The sequence below is a fragment of the Oryx dammah genome, unplaced genomic scaffold (assembly GCF_014754425.2).
Source record: "Oryx dammah isolate SB20612 unplaced genomic scaffold, SCBI_Odam_1.1 HiC_scaffold_27, whole genome shotgun sequence".
In the NCBI taxonomy this organism is placed as follows: Eukaryota; Metazoa; Chordata; class Mammalia; order Artiodactyla; family Bovidae; genus Oryx; species Oryx dammah.
Genome location: NW_024070211.1, coordinates 130,335,687 through 130,353,036, shown reverse-complemented (window position 1 = coordinate 130,353,036; position 17,350 = coordinate 130,335,687). Strand labels below are relative to the sequence as shown.

General features: G+C 41.9%; 1 protein-coding gene across 1 annotated transcript in view; it reads right to left on the bottom strand.

The window, feature by feature from the left end:
• Positions 1-632: 632 nt before the first annotated feature.
• MFSD6 (major facilitator superfamily domain containing 6) overlaps positions 633-17,350 on the bottom strand; it is a 59,911-nt gene continuing 43,193 nt past the window's right edge. Inside the window, exons 3-6 of the mRNA XM_040227811.1 lie at positions 7,512-7,673; positions 6,595-6,693; positions 4,933-5,213; positions 633-2,912 (exon numbers count right to left, since the gene is read on the bottom strand). Coding sequence (XP_040083745.1) covers positions 2,709-2,912; positions 4,933-5,213; positions 6,595-6,693; positions 7,512-7,673 — 746 coding nt within the window. The 3' untranslated portion in view covers positions 633-2,708. The remainder of the gene's footprint in view (positions 2,913-4,932; positions 5,214-6,594; positions 6,694-7,511; positions 7,674-17,350) is intronic.

Sequence of the window (17,350 nt, the reverse complement as noted above, 5' to 3'; positions counted from 1 at the left end):
GGCCCCGTAACATAAGCTGAGTTAGCTGCAGAATCCTCATACTTAACGTGGGGACAGTGATATATATCACAGTGGGTGGTTGTAAGGCAGAAAGACAAGGTCATCAGCACACAACAAGCGCTCCGTAACAATGGGTGTGGCTTCCTGTGAGTGAGTAACCTCCTAGAATCACTGTGTAACTCCAGATCCACTGCAAGGAATACTGCTTAAATAATGGTCCCAGCGCCGTTGGCAGCCTCCACCCTGGCAGTTTTGGAGGAACTGCCATCAAAGGGAAGCAGTTCACCAGCATTCTGCTTCCTGTGGCCCATGACAAGATGAATAAGCCAGTAAGGCTGTGATGTTCTTCCTGTGAATTCCTTATACTGTTCATGAGGTTTTTTGGTAGGTGGAAGTATATGTGTTAGTGTCTGTCATCTGTTATTCTACTGAAGGCTTTGAGCAATAGTTTACTAATTTGTAACCTCTTCAGATACCACATGAGCTCAGCGCTTTGCGTAATTTACTTTTTCTACAATTAAGGGAAAAATAAGAAACAGGTCATTAAGGCAGTGTGGCCAGCCTGGGCTTTGTGACTTCCCTAGGTATTTCCAGGAGTTCTCAAAAGGGATTATAAAATTATAAAACCAAAATTTAATTTGCACTCTATTTTCAATGGCACTTTAAGGACAGAAGTCACAAAGTCTACAAACCCATGAAGGTGTCTATTCTGAAAGGTTGGAAATTACTGCATTGTTGAGTCAGCTCTCACAGTAAATGTCTCGTAATAAAGGCCTGTAGAATTTGATCTCATTCATTACAGAGCAAGGGACTTTTATTTGTTTGGTCACATCATTATCATTTTAGGAAATATTTAAAAATGGTATTTAGTTTTATTTGAACATGTCAACTGTGCATTTCCAAAACAGCAGGCTTTTCAGAGGAATAAATCAGAACTGTAAACACAAGACACAGAAGTTTTTTGACTTCTACAGTCAGTTTCACAAATCCACATACTGTATATTCATAGGTGAGGTTCAGCCTGTCACCCATCTCTCTATTTCTATAATTACATAAGCATAATAAATACATCTGATTTTTAAAGGTCACTTAAAATGAGTTATGATAATTTACAGTACAGTACATTTCAGTCAAGTGCAAAAATAACTATTTGCTAAATTCTATTCCTTCCCATTATTTTATTTTTAGGCTGTGTTCTGTGGTGAAGCTAGATATCCAAGTGGAGAGTTCCTTCTCCCAGATGCTGTTGTGGGCAGAAGTGTGGGTGTCATGGGGAAGCCCTTACTTTACAGTTGGTCCTGCCTAATCAGGGTCAGAGAGTAAGGTGAGGTTTTCATTTTTAACTGTTCTTTTCTTTCCTCTCCTCTGTGCTCATCCACAGTATTGTACATTGTGGAACTGACCTTCCTTGCGCTAAAGCAGTGCTCCCTTGTCCACAGCCCTCCCCCAAGGCTTCCTGTAACCTCAGCGTTCATTTTAGCAGCAAGCTTGATGCAGGAGTCACCTGGCCACTGTCCTGACTGTAGCTGTACTATTTACAGTAGTGTGCTCATACCTGAACTGTCCAGTGTCTGACTGTGTCTTCATGGGAAAGAATATACTGATATTTGTGTCTTAAGTCATTGGAAAGTGTACTTATTTCTGTCTTCCCCACTCCTGGCTTCCTGTTGACCACCTTTTTTTTTCCCCTCACCAAAAACTAAACAAAAAACTGAGCCATTATGTAATTTTAAAAAGTTGTATCCCTCCCCCAGGCACTTAAATTTCATACGGGTCTTTGTTAGTAGTACTGCTTAATTAAAAGAAACCCTTAGGAATTCATTGATTTTGCGTTTGTTTTCGTCCATCAGCTAATTAGAGCCCAGATCACTAGAAAGCTGTAAATAGTGATAGAGGCTATTTACAGTATCAATATATTTAGTAAACCTTTGTCTATCAAGCCACAGCATACTGAGTTGGTTGGTTTATTTCAAATATTCCTTCCTCTGGTCTTAAAGGCCATCTAAAACAGAAGGCATTTTGAAGCTCAGCTTAGCTTGCAGTGGTCAGTAACAGCTTTTGCTGCTCCAAGAATTGACTATTTTCCTTATATACCATACACATATAAAAATATATTTCCTAGAGATATCCCCAGTTTCTGACGAAACTTTTTCCTTGGTTTTTCTTTCTTCTTAAACAAAAACATAGATGCTACCAACTTTTATCTGGTTACTTTTAAAATAAGTCTTATAATTTTTAAATGGTTCTTTTTAAAAGAAACAAAATTATAGATGTATTCTGTTTCTTCTCCGTTTGCATTAAGAACCAAATAATTAGAGTAAATAATCAGAAGAGGGCACTTATGTCAGCATTTACCTTGAAACACTTTCTTCCCCTCCACGCATTCAGTGTAACTGCTGTCTACAACTCTTACTGCCCTGGCAGAGAAGTCCTGTGGTCCTCAACCTATAAACCCAGAACCGAAAGCCCTCACTGAACTCCATTTTCCTCCTGTGACTCTGGTAGGGCTGTGGGAGGTGGCCTGTTTCTGCCAATATGTACTGTAGCTCCTTTGTGTGTGAGTGTCTCCATGGTGATGAGTTCGGGTGTTTAGAAGCGTGTGTGGTGCTATGCTCCTCAAGTGAGGCGTGTCCTGGGTTCAGGTGCCTCTCCCTCTGTCCTGGCAGAGGAGCCCAGCTCCATGCAGGGTGTGAGGTGAGCAGGACGCCTCAGTGTTCCCCAGCGGCAGGCGGAGCCTGGTGGTCCTCACTGTCCTCTGTGCGTGGGTCCACACTGGGGTGAGCAGGGCTGCTCTGTGTCTGAGATGCGGCTGCTGGAGGGGATGGCTGGCTTCTAGGTGGGTCAAGGGGAGCCTCACATGGTCCAAGCTCGGCTCCACCGGCTGCAGAATTTTTCTGATTCTCACTGGTCCCCTGGAAGGTAAAGATAGGACATGCCCCATGGTCAGTGCTAGCAAACGTTTTATATACTTTCAAGTAAGATAGAGGCAGCATGGGGAGAGCATCCTGAAGCAACCACTTCAGGAAACAAGTAATAGAGGAATAAGGGTGGAACAGCTTACCTTTCATCTCCTTTCCTATGTGCAACTGCCAAAGCCGCATGAAAAACATAAACACTGTAAGCAGATGTATCTTGTGGATAAAGGATACATTACTACCAACATGCCCGTTACTCCTAGGAAAACAGTCTACATCAACAGATGTTTCCTGGGCTCCCACTGGCCATTGTGGCAAGTCACTGGGTGTTTGCTGAGGCCAAAGCCTTCAAGGCTGGAAGGCACCTTGTCTAACAGGGAGTGAGGAAGGCATTCGCGGTCTTGGAGAAGGGACCAGGAAAGAAAGGTCCTGAAATGAAGAATCCTGATTTGTATTTAATTAAACAAGTAAGACAGAGCATCCATGTAGAAAACAAGTAAACGAGCCCCTATGTGACCAGCTGGTTTGAGAGAGTACCTGTCACTCCAGAACATCACCTGTACCATGTCTATAAAATACCACATTCCTGGTTTCTGAAAGTCAGAAAATATGTTTTTGTTTTCTTTAATGGATTGCTCTCTGAACTAATACCCATCACTTCAAAAAGTTTTGTTTCTGTAATTGATTCTAAAATGTGAAAGAAAAAAAATTGTATGATGACTTCTTTATAAGAATAAGTAATACCAGCTAGTTTTAATTAATCTTAACATACCAGAAAAAAAATGTTTAATGATGCTTAAGCCTCATGCTGCTGCTGCTAAGTCACTTCAGTCGTGTCCGACTCTGTGCGACCCCATAGACGGCAGCCCACCAGGCTCCTCCGTTCATGGGATTTTCCAGGCAAGAGTACCGGAGTGGGTTGCCATTTCCTTCTCCATTAAGCCTCATAGGCTTCTGTGAAAATGAGGATAAGTGTCCGAAGTATGAAAACACTGCCATTTGGGCAGAAGACCTCATTTTTCCTCCTGCTTCACCTCCTTCATACGCTCTTCCCACCCTCTTATCGTCCCTCTTGACTTGTGAGCAGAGGATTTGCATGAGTTTATTATCTTGATAGACCAATAAGATCATACATGGACTAGATGTTACCAGCAAAGAATCAGATTTGGTTTAAGCTATAGAAATATTATGTTAGTTTATAAAATTATGATAAATTAATTAATGTATTTCAAATTAAAGAAATTATCAAATTACTCTTTAAGTCTTTCTCCTTTTTTTTCTCCTATGTCCTCTGAAACTGCTCTAGATATAAAACTGACGATTCATCCCGTGAAAGAGAATGATTTGATTAAAAAAACACAGGGACGTTAAACTCGTTACTTTGGCTAAACTGTTCATAGAAATCACACTTAATCATTTTCCAAAAATATTAATATAGCTTCAGTGACAATTACCTACAATGTTTTATCCATGAGTTTCGACTCTACTCAGGAGAGACCACAACTCTAAGGATAAGAAACACCACACTTTTTATCTTTCAGGTGAGCCCACCAGCAAATCCACACTCCACTCAGTTGGGTATCCTATAAGACCCCTACAGTGGCTAGAGTACTAACTAATTCATCAAATGTTTACTGACGTACTACTATATAGAAAGTCCCCACTAGAAGTTTTAAATTAGAGATTATATAATCCACCAAGGCAAGAACCATATATCCACACAGTAACTAGTGTCCATCAACACAGACATTTTAAAGAAATATAGAACATCAGAATGAATTTCTTTCAAGAAGTACTGTCTTCTCTGTGAGGCCTTTCTGAATGGTGTAAGGCAGAATTTTCCCTCTATGAGACCTTGTATACAACCTCTGTAACACACTTGTCACAAAAGTACAGTGTGCATGTTTATTATTACCTGTCTGCATGTTTATTTCCCCGTCAGACCTCCCAGAAGTTTCACGGAGCGAGTATCGGAAACAACCAGGCCTGCGTAAGGGGGACAGCAGAGGCCCTTTACCTGTAGAGGCTGAATCTCAGAAGCACGGTTGTCCCTTGTGAGCTGCATCATCTCTTTAATCTGGTAGAGTGCGTAGGCAAAGGTCACCCAGGGAGAGGAGCTGACCCCCCAGGCTGGCTTGTTCACATCCTCCTGTTCTTCCTGGTGCTTGGTTTTCTTGGGTGGAAGTCTGGGCTCAGTGCGTGGCATAACATCTTCTGTCTGTTGCTGGACCAGGTCGATGGTTGCTATGGGGACAGGGCTAGAGGGAACAGGAATCCTTTCTGCCAACATCGTCTTGTCTGGAGAGAAAATCATGTTTAAATCATTTGTCAGTTTTCAGCGTATTTAAACAGATGCATGTAAGTATATAGAAATAGTAAAAAATAGACAACCTTGATAAGCCCATGCCAGTGTGCTTGGGAATGGCAGCAAGTGGCATTGTAGCAAGGGTGGCTTCCCTACCTGGTGGAGATTACTGAGCAAATGAATGTGACATCTGCCTTCCAGGTCTCCTTACAGAGCCTAACAGACACGAACCTATTTATGAAATGTATTGTTGGTGTATCAGTATGTCGTATTTGTGGGGCATAGATTATAGCTTCGGTATAACCACTTACAGTACTGAAATTGTAAAGATAAGCATCAAAACAGGAAAATCACGTGGCAGATGCTTTTATTAGACTTTTCCTGAAGGCATGGACCAAGCTACGTAAGAGATATGATCTGGTTAGGATTATGGAAGAACAAGAGTGAGAAAAGTCAGTACTGGTCTATCTTTCTGACTCACTTGTTGGAATTAAAATCTGTCACTGGGGTTTCTGTAACAAGTTAGTGTTTCTCTTAATAGAAGCCCTTTGAGTACTTGAGGCAAATGCTCCTCAAAGGACAAGACACCGTAGAAGATGAGCCTGTTTCAGGACTCAAGAGCTGAGAACGAATATTTGTTTTAATGGCTGGCCTTCTTCATTCAAAAAAAAATTAAAAAGTTGATTGCCCAAATAAGTTGAAAACTTGTTTTCATCCATATATTATACTGAATGTAACCTTCTTGCTGTTTAATAATTTTAATGAAGTCCATACCTAATCTGCCTGTAATGCAGGAGACCTGGGTTCAATCCCTGGGTTGGGAAGATCCCCTGGAGAAGGGAATGGCAACCCACTCCAGTACTCTTGCCTGGAGAATCCCATGGACCGAGGAGCCTGGTGGGCCACAGTCCATGGGGTCTCGAAGAATCGGACACGACTGAGCAGCTACCACTTTCACTCTCATGCCTAATTAAGGGAAAACTTCAAATTAACGTTTAGGCTTTTTTTTCAGATGAAGGTAAGGCACAGAGATGAATGCCACTTCCTGTCCCTAATCATAAAATTACAGTATAGTCCTTTATGTATTTAAAATTTAAATCTCTTTAGAATATCAGAGAAATTTAAAACAAATACTTTCCCCAGTACCTTGTACCATAAGACAAAACAAAAGGAAGAAAACCCCAAGCTATTTAAACAACCAGTATTCTTTTCAACACAGCAAGTGGCACCTCTCCACCCATGGTGCACACGAGCTCAGAGCCATGCAGGTCTGTGGCACACTGTTGTTACCACCTCTGGGTTTCTCAGGGGTATGTGCAGAACTCCCCTTGGCTTCAGCCTTTAGAACCATTAAGGACCAATGCACATGTCTACCTTCTTCCTCATCTGGTACTGCCAGCCACTGGATCAGGGCAAAGAGCAGGAGGATCACCAGACAGGCCATGCCGATTCCTCGGAAGGTTGCAGCAGCCCCTGCGAAAACAAGTGACGCTCTAGAGAGTAGCTCCTGGAGAGGCGGGTAGTCCTCACCCAGGCCTGTCCATGTTCTAAAGCTGACAAAGGCAGCAGAGCAGAGAACGACAAGTGGCCATTAGCTTCATACCAAAGGAAAAACACTGGTCTGGATAGTTGTCAAGAGACCCAAGAGCTGGTACTGGATATCTGTCATTGATCAGATTTTCAAACTGCATTTATAAAATAAAAGACTGTCTCTGAGTGCCTTTTTAAAATGCAGTGGGCTCTCTTCTTCATAAGGGCCATCTACCTATTAAACAGTCCTATTAATCTGTAGTTAAAACAGCCAAGCTCAATGGGTGCTATAAATTCAGACATCTCGGAGCCCACTGAGTAGTGAAGATGCTGGAGCAGAATAATCCCACCTCCACCTCGGCCCCTGTATTTCCAGTAAGAGGGAACCGATGGAGCACAGACTGTTATCACAGATGCAGGGATGTCACTAAAGTCAGATGGAAAAACTGATGAATTATCTTTTCTCCAGCATTTTCGTCAACAGGTCTAGGGCACTTCAGACCAAAAGCACGTGGGATTATTCCTTGGTTTGACTCCTCTGAGGTATCTGTGTAGCACTGGTTGACTGTCTGTCTGCTCTAATCATCTTAACTACGGACGTACACTGCACTGCAGTTCTGACTACTGTGAAAGCTAGAAAAAGAATGTGAAAACGAGAGTCTGGCCGTCTTCAGTAATAATCTGAGTGTTTATGGAGGTGTTGCTGAAAAACTGTAAGGTTTCATCAATGAAGAAAGGGAAAGAAAGCAAGCCATTCTTACCAAAAAAGTTGACTAACACGCCTCCGATCATGGCACCGCAGCCTCTCCCGAGACCCAGATGAAGGCCTTGCAGGATGCCCTGGGCAGACGTCCTCAGCTCAGGGGGAACCGCGGCACTGAGATAAGAAATGCAGGCCGCCCAGATGGCCGCGTGTGTCACTCCTGGCGAGAGGGGAGCAGGCGGGATGGCTGATCAGCACTCCTCAGGCTACTCTTTTTTGGAATGTGAGTTACTAATGAGGAACATACATGTGTACACGTACAGACATATATACGCATCTAACAAAGATGTATACTGTTTTGTGGTAAAATACACGTAACAAAATTTGTCATTTAACCATTTTTAAGTGTACGGTCCAGTGGTTTTAAGTACAATTCCAGTTTTGTGCACCCATCACCACCATCCATCTCCAGAGTTTATTTTCAGCCCAAACTGAAATTCTGCACCCATTAAACAATACCATCCCCTGGCCTTGAGAACCACCATGTACTCTGTGTCTCTGTGAGTGTGACTGCTTGGGTACCTCATACAAGTGGGCTCATACGGGGTTGGTTCTTTGCTGTCTAGCTTCTTTCACTTAGCATACAGTCTTCAGAGTTTGTCCATGTTACATATGCCAGAATTTCCTTCCTTTTTACGGCTCATGGATATGTAGCCTTGTAACACTGTTTATCCATTCATCTCTTGATGGATACTTGGGTTTCCACCTTTTGGCTGTTGTGAATGCTGCTGCTTTGAACACTGAGTGTCTGAGTCCCTGTGTCAGTTCTTCGGGGTATATACCTTAACGTGGAATTACTAGGTTACATGGTAATAATATATTTAACACTTTGAGGGGCTGTTTTCAACAGTAGCTGCACCATTTTACATTCCCACTAGAAATGCTCAAGAATTGCAGTTTTTCCATATTGTACCAGATGTTATTTTCTGTGTTTTTATAATAGCAAAAATACTAATGGGTATTCGGGCTTCCCAGGTGGCGCTAGTGGTAAAGAACACCCTACCAGTGCAGGAGACATGAAGGGATGCGGGTTTGATCCCTGAGTCGGGAAGAACCCCTGGAGGAGGGCATGGCAACCCACTCCAGTATTCTTGCCCGGGGAATCCCCAGGGACAGAGGAACCTGGCAAGCTGTGGTCCGCATGGTTGCATACTGTCAGACACAACTGAAGCGACGTAGCACAATGGGTGTGAAGTGGTATCACACTGTGGTTTTGATTTGCATTCCCTAACAGTTGACTCATTGGAAAAGACTCTGATGCTGGGAGGGATTGGGGGCAGGAGAAGGGGATGACTGAGGATGAGATGGCTGGATGGCCTCACTGACTCGATGGACATGAGTCTGAGTGAACTCCGGGAGTTGGTGATGGACAGGGAGGCCTGGCGTGCTGCAGTTCATGGGGTCGCAAAGAGTAGGACACGACTGAGCAACTGAACTGAATCGCTACTGATACTGAATGTTTTTCATTTATTAGCCATCTATAAATCTTCTTGGAGAAAATCTATGCAAGTCTTTGCTCACTTTCAAATTGGGTTGTTTGGGTTTCTTTGCTGTTGTAGTCTTTTTTAAATATATTTTGGATATTAAAACCTTTTATTGAGTACCTATTTTGACATTAAGAACAGATACATAGATCAGTGGAACAGAATAGACCCCAGAAATAAACCCATGCACGTATAGTCGATTAGTCTACAACAAAGGAGGTCAGAATATACACTGGAGGAAAGGCAGTGTCTTCAACATGTGCTATTGGGGAACATGGACAGTTACATGTAAGTCAATGAGATTAGGGCACTCCCACACACCGTATACAAAACAAGCTCAAAATGGTTTGAAGACCTAAATGTAAGACATGGCACCATAAAATTCCTAGAGGAGAACACAGGCAAGAACATTCTCTGACATAAATTATAGCAATATTTTCTCAGATCAGTCTCCCAAAGCAATAAAGAAAGAAAAGCAATAATAAACAAATAGGACTTGATAAAACTTAAAAATATTTTGCACAGCAATGAAACCATCAACAAAATAAAAAGACAAGCTAAGGAATGGAAGAAAATACTTGGAAGTGATGCGGCCAACAAGGAGTTAATATCCAAACTCTCCAAACAGCTCATAAAACTGAATATTGTGAAAACAACACAGTCAAAGAATGGGCAGAAGTCTTAGACAGACATTTTTCCCAAGAAGCCAGATGACCAACGTGCACATGAAAAGATGCTCATCGTTGCTCATTCTTAGAGAAACGCAAGTCAAAACCACAGTAAGGTGTCACCTCACACTGTTCAGAATGATCATCATTTAAAAAGTCTGAAAATGCCGGCGAGGGTGTGGAGAAAAGAGAGCTCTCCTGCCCTTTGCTGGGGATGGTGCAGCCACTGTGGTCAAAGAGGTTTGGCGGTTCCTTAAAAAGCTAAAATAGACCTAGCATGTGATCCAGTAATCCAACTCCCGGATAATGATCTGGAAAAGACAAAAATTCTAATTTGAAAAGATATGTGTACCCTAATGTTCACGGCAGCACCATTTACAATAGCAAGACAGAGCAGCAACCAAACGCCCGTCAGTGCATGACTGGCTCAGAAGACGCGGAGCACAGACCCACAGTGGAGCACAGCTCAGCCCCCAAAGGAAGTGTTCCCGCTTACACAGCAGGCATGGGCCTAGAGATAGTATAACGGAGTAAGTCAGACACAGTTACTATATGATATCACTTATATGTGGGACATAAAAAATAATACAAATGAATCTATATACAAACCAGAAACAGGCTCACAGACACAGAAAACAAACATATAGTTATCAAAGGGGAGAGGGAGGGAAGAGGGGGCTACAAATTAGGAATATGGAATTAACAGGTAAAACTACTATACAAAAAGCAGATAAGCAATAAGGATTTACGGTATAACAGGAAATTCAGTATCTTGTAATAACTTGTAATGAAATATCTAAAAAAATCACTTTGCTGTACCTCTGAATATAATGCAGTATTATAAATCAAGTACAATTTTTTAAAAAGATTATTTCCAGTTTTTTCGTTATATTAGCACTATGATTAACATTTTTCAGAGAGATAGCTTTTATGTATCTTATTTACATTGGCTATAATTCTATAAGTGGGGTTAATGACTCGAAGGATATAATCATTTTTCATTTTTGCCTTTTAATAATAGTTTCAGTTTGTTTTCCAAAAGACTGCAGGGACTATTTACAATGCCTCATTACCAGTTTCATTATATCTTCACCATTGGTTGGCAGGGAGAGGAGGATAAAGACAACAGGTTGGAAAAAAATTGATCATTAATGCACAGCAACTACACATTGTATGAATTTAAATCTTTATTAGAACACAGCATTACATGTAACAGAAAGATATTTGTCACAACAGGTTTTATAAATAGCTGCAAAGGATTAAGAAATCATCTGGTACTGCTTACATTAAGATATGGACTTGCTCCTGAAAAATAATCTCACTTGGAGATAATATCATCAGAAAGTTTTAACCCATGTTTTGGAAAGTTAAACTGAAAAATTAATATTCACTTAAGATTTAATCTGACAATCTACTTCTGGCCAAACTGGAATAACAGGTACTGGATTTACTTCCTTCTTGAAACAACCAAAAACTGGACAAAATATATGAAACAATAGTTCCCAAGTCACTGGACGTCAGCTATAAGGACAGTGATCTCTGAGAGACGGGAAGCAGTGCGGGGCCCAGCCCACTGGGTCAGGGTCCGACAGCTGCAAGGCACAGAGGGGACGAGGAAACTGAGGAGATGGGGCAGACAGACTGGGAAGATGGGGCAGCTGGGACCCCAGGTCACGAGCCAGAGAGGAGAGAGCTCCACAGGGACTCCAGAGGCGCGCAGGTGGCTTCCCTCAAGTGTGCAGCAGAGCACTAATAACAAGTGCGTGTGTCAGGAACCATCCGAAGCCAGGTAAAGAACTGCCCAAGACAATACAAAAACACTCCTCAGAACCCATCCAGGGCTGGGAGTACTACCTGTTTCTACGAGCCAAACTGGAAAAACTCATGAATCCTGGGCTTGCTAGATTCAAAAGGGTCATGTTTTAGGACAACCAGCAGGGACCTTCTGTATAGCACAGGGAGCTCCGCTTACTGTTACATGGCAGCGAGGGTGGGAGGGGTGTTCGGGGAGAATGGGTACATGTTTCTGTGTGGCTGAGTACCTTTGCTGTCCACCTGAAACTCTCACCATGTTGTTAATCAGCTACACTCTAACACAAAATAAGTTTTTAAAAAAACAGGATAAAAGCAAGCAAACAAAAGGTCGTGTGTTAGTACTATGAAAGAGTTAGCCCTAGTTTAAACAACGTTCTGGTCCCATCTAAGTAATGTTTAAAGGCAAGACTGGAGGGTCATACTGTTTCTAAGTTTAGTTATGTTCCAGAACAAAGCTCAAGAATATTGTAGGAAAGCAAAAATATCCAGCACCTAAGGTAAAATTCACAGTGCTCAGCATGTAATCAAATACACTGCTATTCAGTTGCTAAGTTGTGTAGGCCTCTGTGACACCTCATGGACTGCAGCACACCAAGCTCCTCTGTCCTCCACTATCTCCCAGAGTTTGCTCAAATTCATGTCCACTGAGTCGATAATGCTGTCTAACCATTTCATCCTTTGCTGCCCCCTTCTCCTTTGCCTTCAATCCTTCACAGCATCAGGGTGTTTTCCAATGAGTCAGCTCTTTGCATCAAGTGGCCAAAGTTGCAGCTTCTATTTCAGCATCAGTCCTTCCAATGAATATTCAGGCTTGATTTTCTTTAGGATTGACTGGTTGGATGTCCTTGCTGTCCGAGGGACTCTCAAGAGTCTTTTCCAGCACCACAGTTCAAAAGCATCAATTCTTCCTCACTCAGCTTTCTTTATGGTCCAACTCTCACATCCATACATGACTACTGGAAAAACCAAAGCTGTGACTAGACCTTTGTCGGCAAAGTGATGTCTCTGCTTTTTAATACACTGTCTAGGTTTGTCATAGCTTTCCTTCCAAGGAGCAACGTCTTTTAATTTCATGGCTGCAGTCACCATCTTCAGTGATTTTGGAGCCCAAGAAAAGAAAATCTGTTACTGCTTCCACTTTTCCCCCTAATATTTGCCATGAAGTGATGGGACCGGATACCATGATCTTAGTTTTTTGAATGTTCAATTTTAGGCCAGCCTTTTCACTCTCCTCTTTCACCTTCATCAAGAAGCTCTTTAGTTCCTCTTCACTTTCTGCCATTATAGTGATATCATCTGCATATCTGAGGCTTTTGATATTTCTCCCAGCAATCGATTCCAGCTTGTGATTCATTCAGTCCAGAATTTCACATTTTGTACCATTCATATAAGGTAAGTAAGCAGGGTGACAATATACAGCCTTGTCATACTGCTTTCACAATTTTGAACCAGTGAGTTGTTCCATGTCTGGTTCTATTAGGTTAGTGCAAAAGTAACTGCAGTTTTGCACTGTAGAACTTTAGCATTTGATATCAGAATACATTCTTAAATATATGTGGTTATGTTACATATCATTTTAATGGGCATTTCTCGCTTCATTTTTTTGCTAATGACATTATTTGCTGTTTATACTTATCTTAGGGAAATGATGTTAGACAGAAAGCAAATTTGATCAGTTTTCTTATTCAAGTTCAAAATGAGTCATAGAACAGCAGAGACACTCACATCACCAACGCATTTGGCCCAGGAACTACTAATGAACATACTGTGCCGTGGCGGCTCAAGAAGGTTTACAAAGGAGACAAAAGCCCTGAAGACGAGGAGTGCAGTGGCCCGCCATCGGCAGCTGACAACAACCAAGAACCATCATCGAAGTTGTGAAAGAACTCAACGTTGACCATTCTATGGTCATTTAGTATTGAAGCAAATTGGAAAGGTGAAAAAGCTCCATAAGTAGTTGCCTCACGAGCTGAAAAAAAAATTTTAAAAACCGTTCTGAAGTGTCTTCTCGTATTTTACAAAACAGCAAACCGTTTCTCCATCAGATTGTGACCAAAAGTGGATTTACATGACAGGTGGTGATGGCCATCTCAGAGGTTGACCGAGAAGCTCCAAAGCACTTTCCAGAGCCCCAAACTTGCACCAAAAAGGCCACGGTCACTGTTTGGCGGTCTGCTGCCAGTCTGATCTACTATGGCTTTCTGAATCCTGGTGAAACCATTTCCTTTGAGAAGTATGCTCAGCAAATTGGTGAGATGCAGTAAAAACTGCAGTGACTGCAGTCAGCATTGGTCAGCAGAAGGCGCCCAGTTCTTCCCCATGACAACGCCCGACAGCATGTCGTGTAATCAACGGTTCAAAAGTTGAACAAATTGGGCTCTGAAGTTTCGCCTCAGTAGCCAGGTTCACCTGACCTCGTGTCAACTGACGACCATTTCTTCAAGCATCTTGACAACTTTTTGCAGGTAAAAGCCTTCCACAACCAGCAGGAGGCAGAAAATGCTTTCTAAGAGTTCACTGAATCCTGAAGAAAGGATTTTTATGCTACAGGAATAAACAAATTTATTTCTCATTGGCAAAAGTGTGTTGACTGTAATTGTTATTATTTTGATTAATAAAGATGTTTTAAGCCTAGTTAAAATGATTTCAAGTTCACGGTCTGAAACTGCAATTACATCGCACCAATCTAATAAGTGTTACTTCTTGACCCACATACAGGTTTCTGAGGAGACATGTAAGGTGGTCTGGTATTCCCATCTCTAAGAATTTCCCACAGTTTGTTGTGATCCACACAGTCAAAGGCTTTGGCATAGTCAATAAAGCAGGTTTTTTCCTGGAATTCACTTGTTTTTTTTTTTTATTATCCAATAGACATTGGCAATTTGATCTCTGTTTCCTCTGCCTTTTCTAAACCCAGCTTGTACATCTGGAAGTTCTTGGCTCACATACTGCTGAAGCCTAGCTTGAAAGATTTTGAGCCTAATCTTGCTAGCAGGTGAAATGAGAGCAACTGTATGGTAGTTGAAACATTCTTTGGCATTGCCCTTCTTGGGGATTGGAATGAAAACTGACCACTTCCAGTCCTATGGTCACTACTGAGTTTTCCACATTTACTGGCATACTGAGTGCAGCACTTTAATGGCATCACCTTTTTAAGATTTTAAATAGCTCGGCTGGAATTCTGTTACCTCCACTATCATTGTTCATAGTAATACTTCTTAAGGCCCACTTGACTTCACACTCCAGGATGTCTGGCTCTAGGTGAGTGACCTCATCATCACGGTTATCCGGGACATTAAGACCTCTTTCTATGTAGTTCTGTGTATCTTGTCACCTCTTCTTTATCTCTTATGCTTCTATTAGGTCCTTACCATTTCTGTCCTTTATCATGCCCATTCTTGCATGAAATGTTCCCTTGGTATTTCCTGAAGAGATCGCTAGTCTTTCCCATTCTACTGTTTTCCTCTATTTCTTTGCATTGTTTGTTTAAGAAGGCCTTCTTATCTCTCCTTGCTATTCCCTGGAACTCTGTATTCAGTTGGATATATTACTCTTTCTCCTTTGCCTTTGACTTCTCTTCTTTCGTCAGCTTTTTGTAAAGCCTCCTCAGACAACCACTTTGCTTTTTTGCATTTCTTTTTCTTGGGGATGGTTTTGGTCACTGCTTCCTGTACAATGTTATGAACCTCCATCCATAGTTCTTCAGGCACTCTGTCTATCAGATCTAATGCCTTGAATCTACTTGTCACTTCCACTGTATAATCATAAGGGATTTGATTTAGGTCATACTTGAATGGCCTAGTGGTTTTCCCTACTTTCCTCAATTTAAGTCTGAAGTTTTCAACAAGGTGCTCATGATCTGAGCCACAGTCAGGCTCAGGTTTTGTTTTTGCTGACTGCATTATAGAGGTTCTCCATCTTCAGCTGCAGAGAATATAATCCATCTGATTTTGGTACTGACCATTGGGTGATGTCCATGTGTAGAGGTATCTCTTGGGTTCTTGGGAAAGGGTGTTTGCTAAGACCACCATGTTCTTTTGACAAAACTCTGTTAGCCTTTGCCCTGATTCATTTTGTACTCCAAGACCAAACTTGCTTGTTATTCTGGGTAACTCTTGACTTTCTTTTGCATTCCAGTCCCCTATGATGAAAATGACATCTTTTGGGGGTGTCAGTTCTAGAAGGTGTTGGCGGTCTTCATCAGTTCTGTAGCTCAGTCATGTCTGACTCTTTGAGACCCCATGGACTACAGCACGCCAGGCTTCCCTGTCTATCACGAACTCCTGGAGCTTGCTCAGACTTACATCCATCAAGTCGGTGATGCCATCCAACCATCTCATCCTCTGCCGTCCCCTTCTCCTCCCACCTCCAATCTTTCCCAGCATCAGGGTCTTTTGTAATGAATCAGCTCTTCACATCAGGTGGCCAAAGTATTGGAGTTTTGGCTTCAACATCAGTCCTTCCAATTCAGGACCGATTTCCTTTAGGATGGACTGGTTGGATCTCCTTGCAGTCCCAGGGACTATCAGGAGTCTTCTCCAACACCACAGTTCAAGTATCATTTCTTCAGTGCTCAGCTTTCTTTATAGTCCAACTCTCACATCCATACATGACTACTGGAAAAAACATAGCTTTGACTAGACGGACCTTTGTTGGCAAAGTAATGTCTCTGCTTTTTAATTATGCTGTATAGGTTGGTCATAGCTTTTCTTCCAAGTAGCAAGCATCTTTTAATTTCATGGCTGCAGTCACCTTCTGCAGTGATTTTGGAGCCCAACAAAATAGTCTGTCACTGTTTCCCCATCTATTTGCCATGAAGTGATGGGACCAGATGCCATGATGTTAGTTTTTGTAGGTCTTCATCAGTTCAGTTGCTCAGTCATGTCTGATTCTGTGCGACCCCATGGATGGACTGCAGCACTCCAGGCTTCCCTGTTCTTCACCATTTCCCAGAGCTTGCTCAAACTCATGTCCACCAAGTCACTGATGCCATCCAACCATCTCATCCTCTGTCATCCCGTTCTTTGAATGTTGAGTTTTAAGCCAACTTTTTCATTTTCCTCTTTCACTTTCATCAAGAGTTTCTTTAGTTCTTCTTTGCTTTCTGCCATAAGGGTGGTGTTATCTGCATATCTGAGGTTATTTATATTTCTCCTAGCAATCTTGATTCCAGCTTGTGCTTCACCCAACCTCGCATTTTGTATGATGTACTCTGCATATAAACTAAACAAACAGGGTGATAATATACAGGCTTGATATACTCCTTTCCCAATTTGGAACCAGTTCCATGTCCAGTTCTGTTGTTCCATGTCCAGTTTTAACTATTGCTTCTTGACCTGCATACACGTTTCTCAGGAGGCAGGTAAGGTAGTCTGGTATTCCCATCTCTTGAAGAATTTTCCACATTTTGTTGTGATCCACACAGTCAAAGGCTTTGGCATAGTCAATAAAGCAGAAATAGATGTTTTTATGAAACTCTCTTGTTTTTTTGATGATCCAGTTTCAATGTTGGCAATTTGATCTCTGGTTCCTCTGCCTTTTCTAAATCCAGCTTGGACATCTGGAAGTTCATGGTTCATGTACTGTTGAAGCCTGGCTTGGAGAATTTTGAGCATTACTTTGCTAGCGTGTGAGATGAGTGCAGGTGTATGGTAGTTTGAATGTTCTTTGACATTGTCTTTCTTTGAGATTGGAATGAAAACTGACTTTTTGAGTCATGTGGCCACTGCAGAGTTTTCTAAATTTGCTGGCACATTGAGTGCAGCACTTTCACAGCATCATCTTTTAGGATTTGAAATAGCTCAACTGGAATTCCATCACCTCCACTAGCTTTGTTCATAGTGATACTTCCTAAGGGCCACTTGACTTCA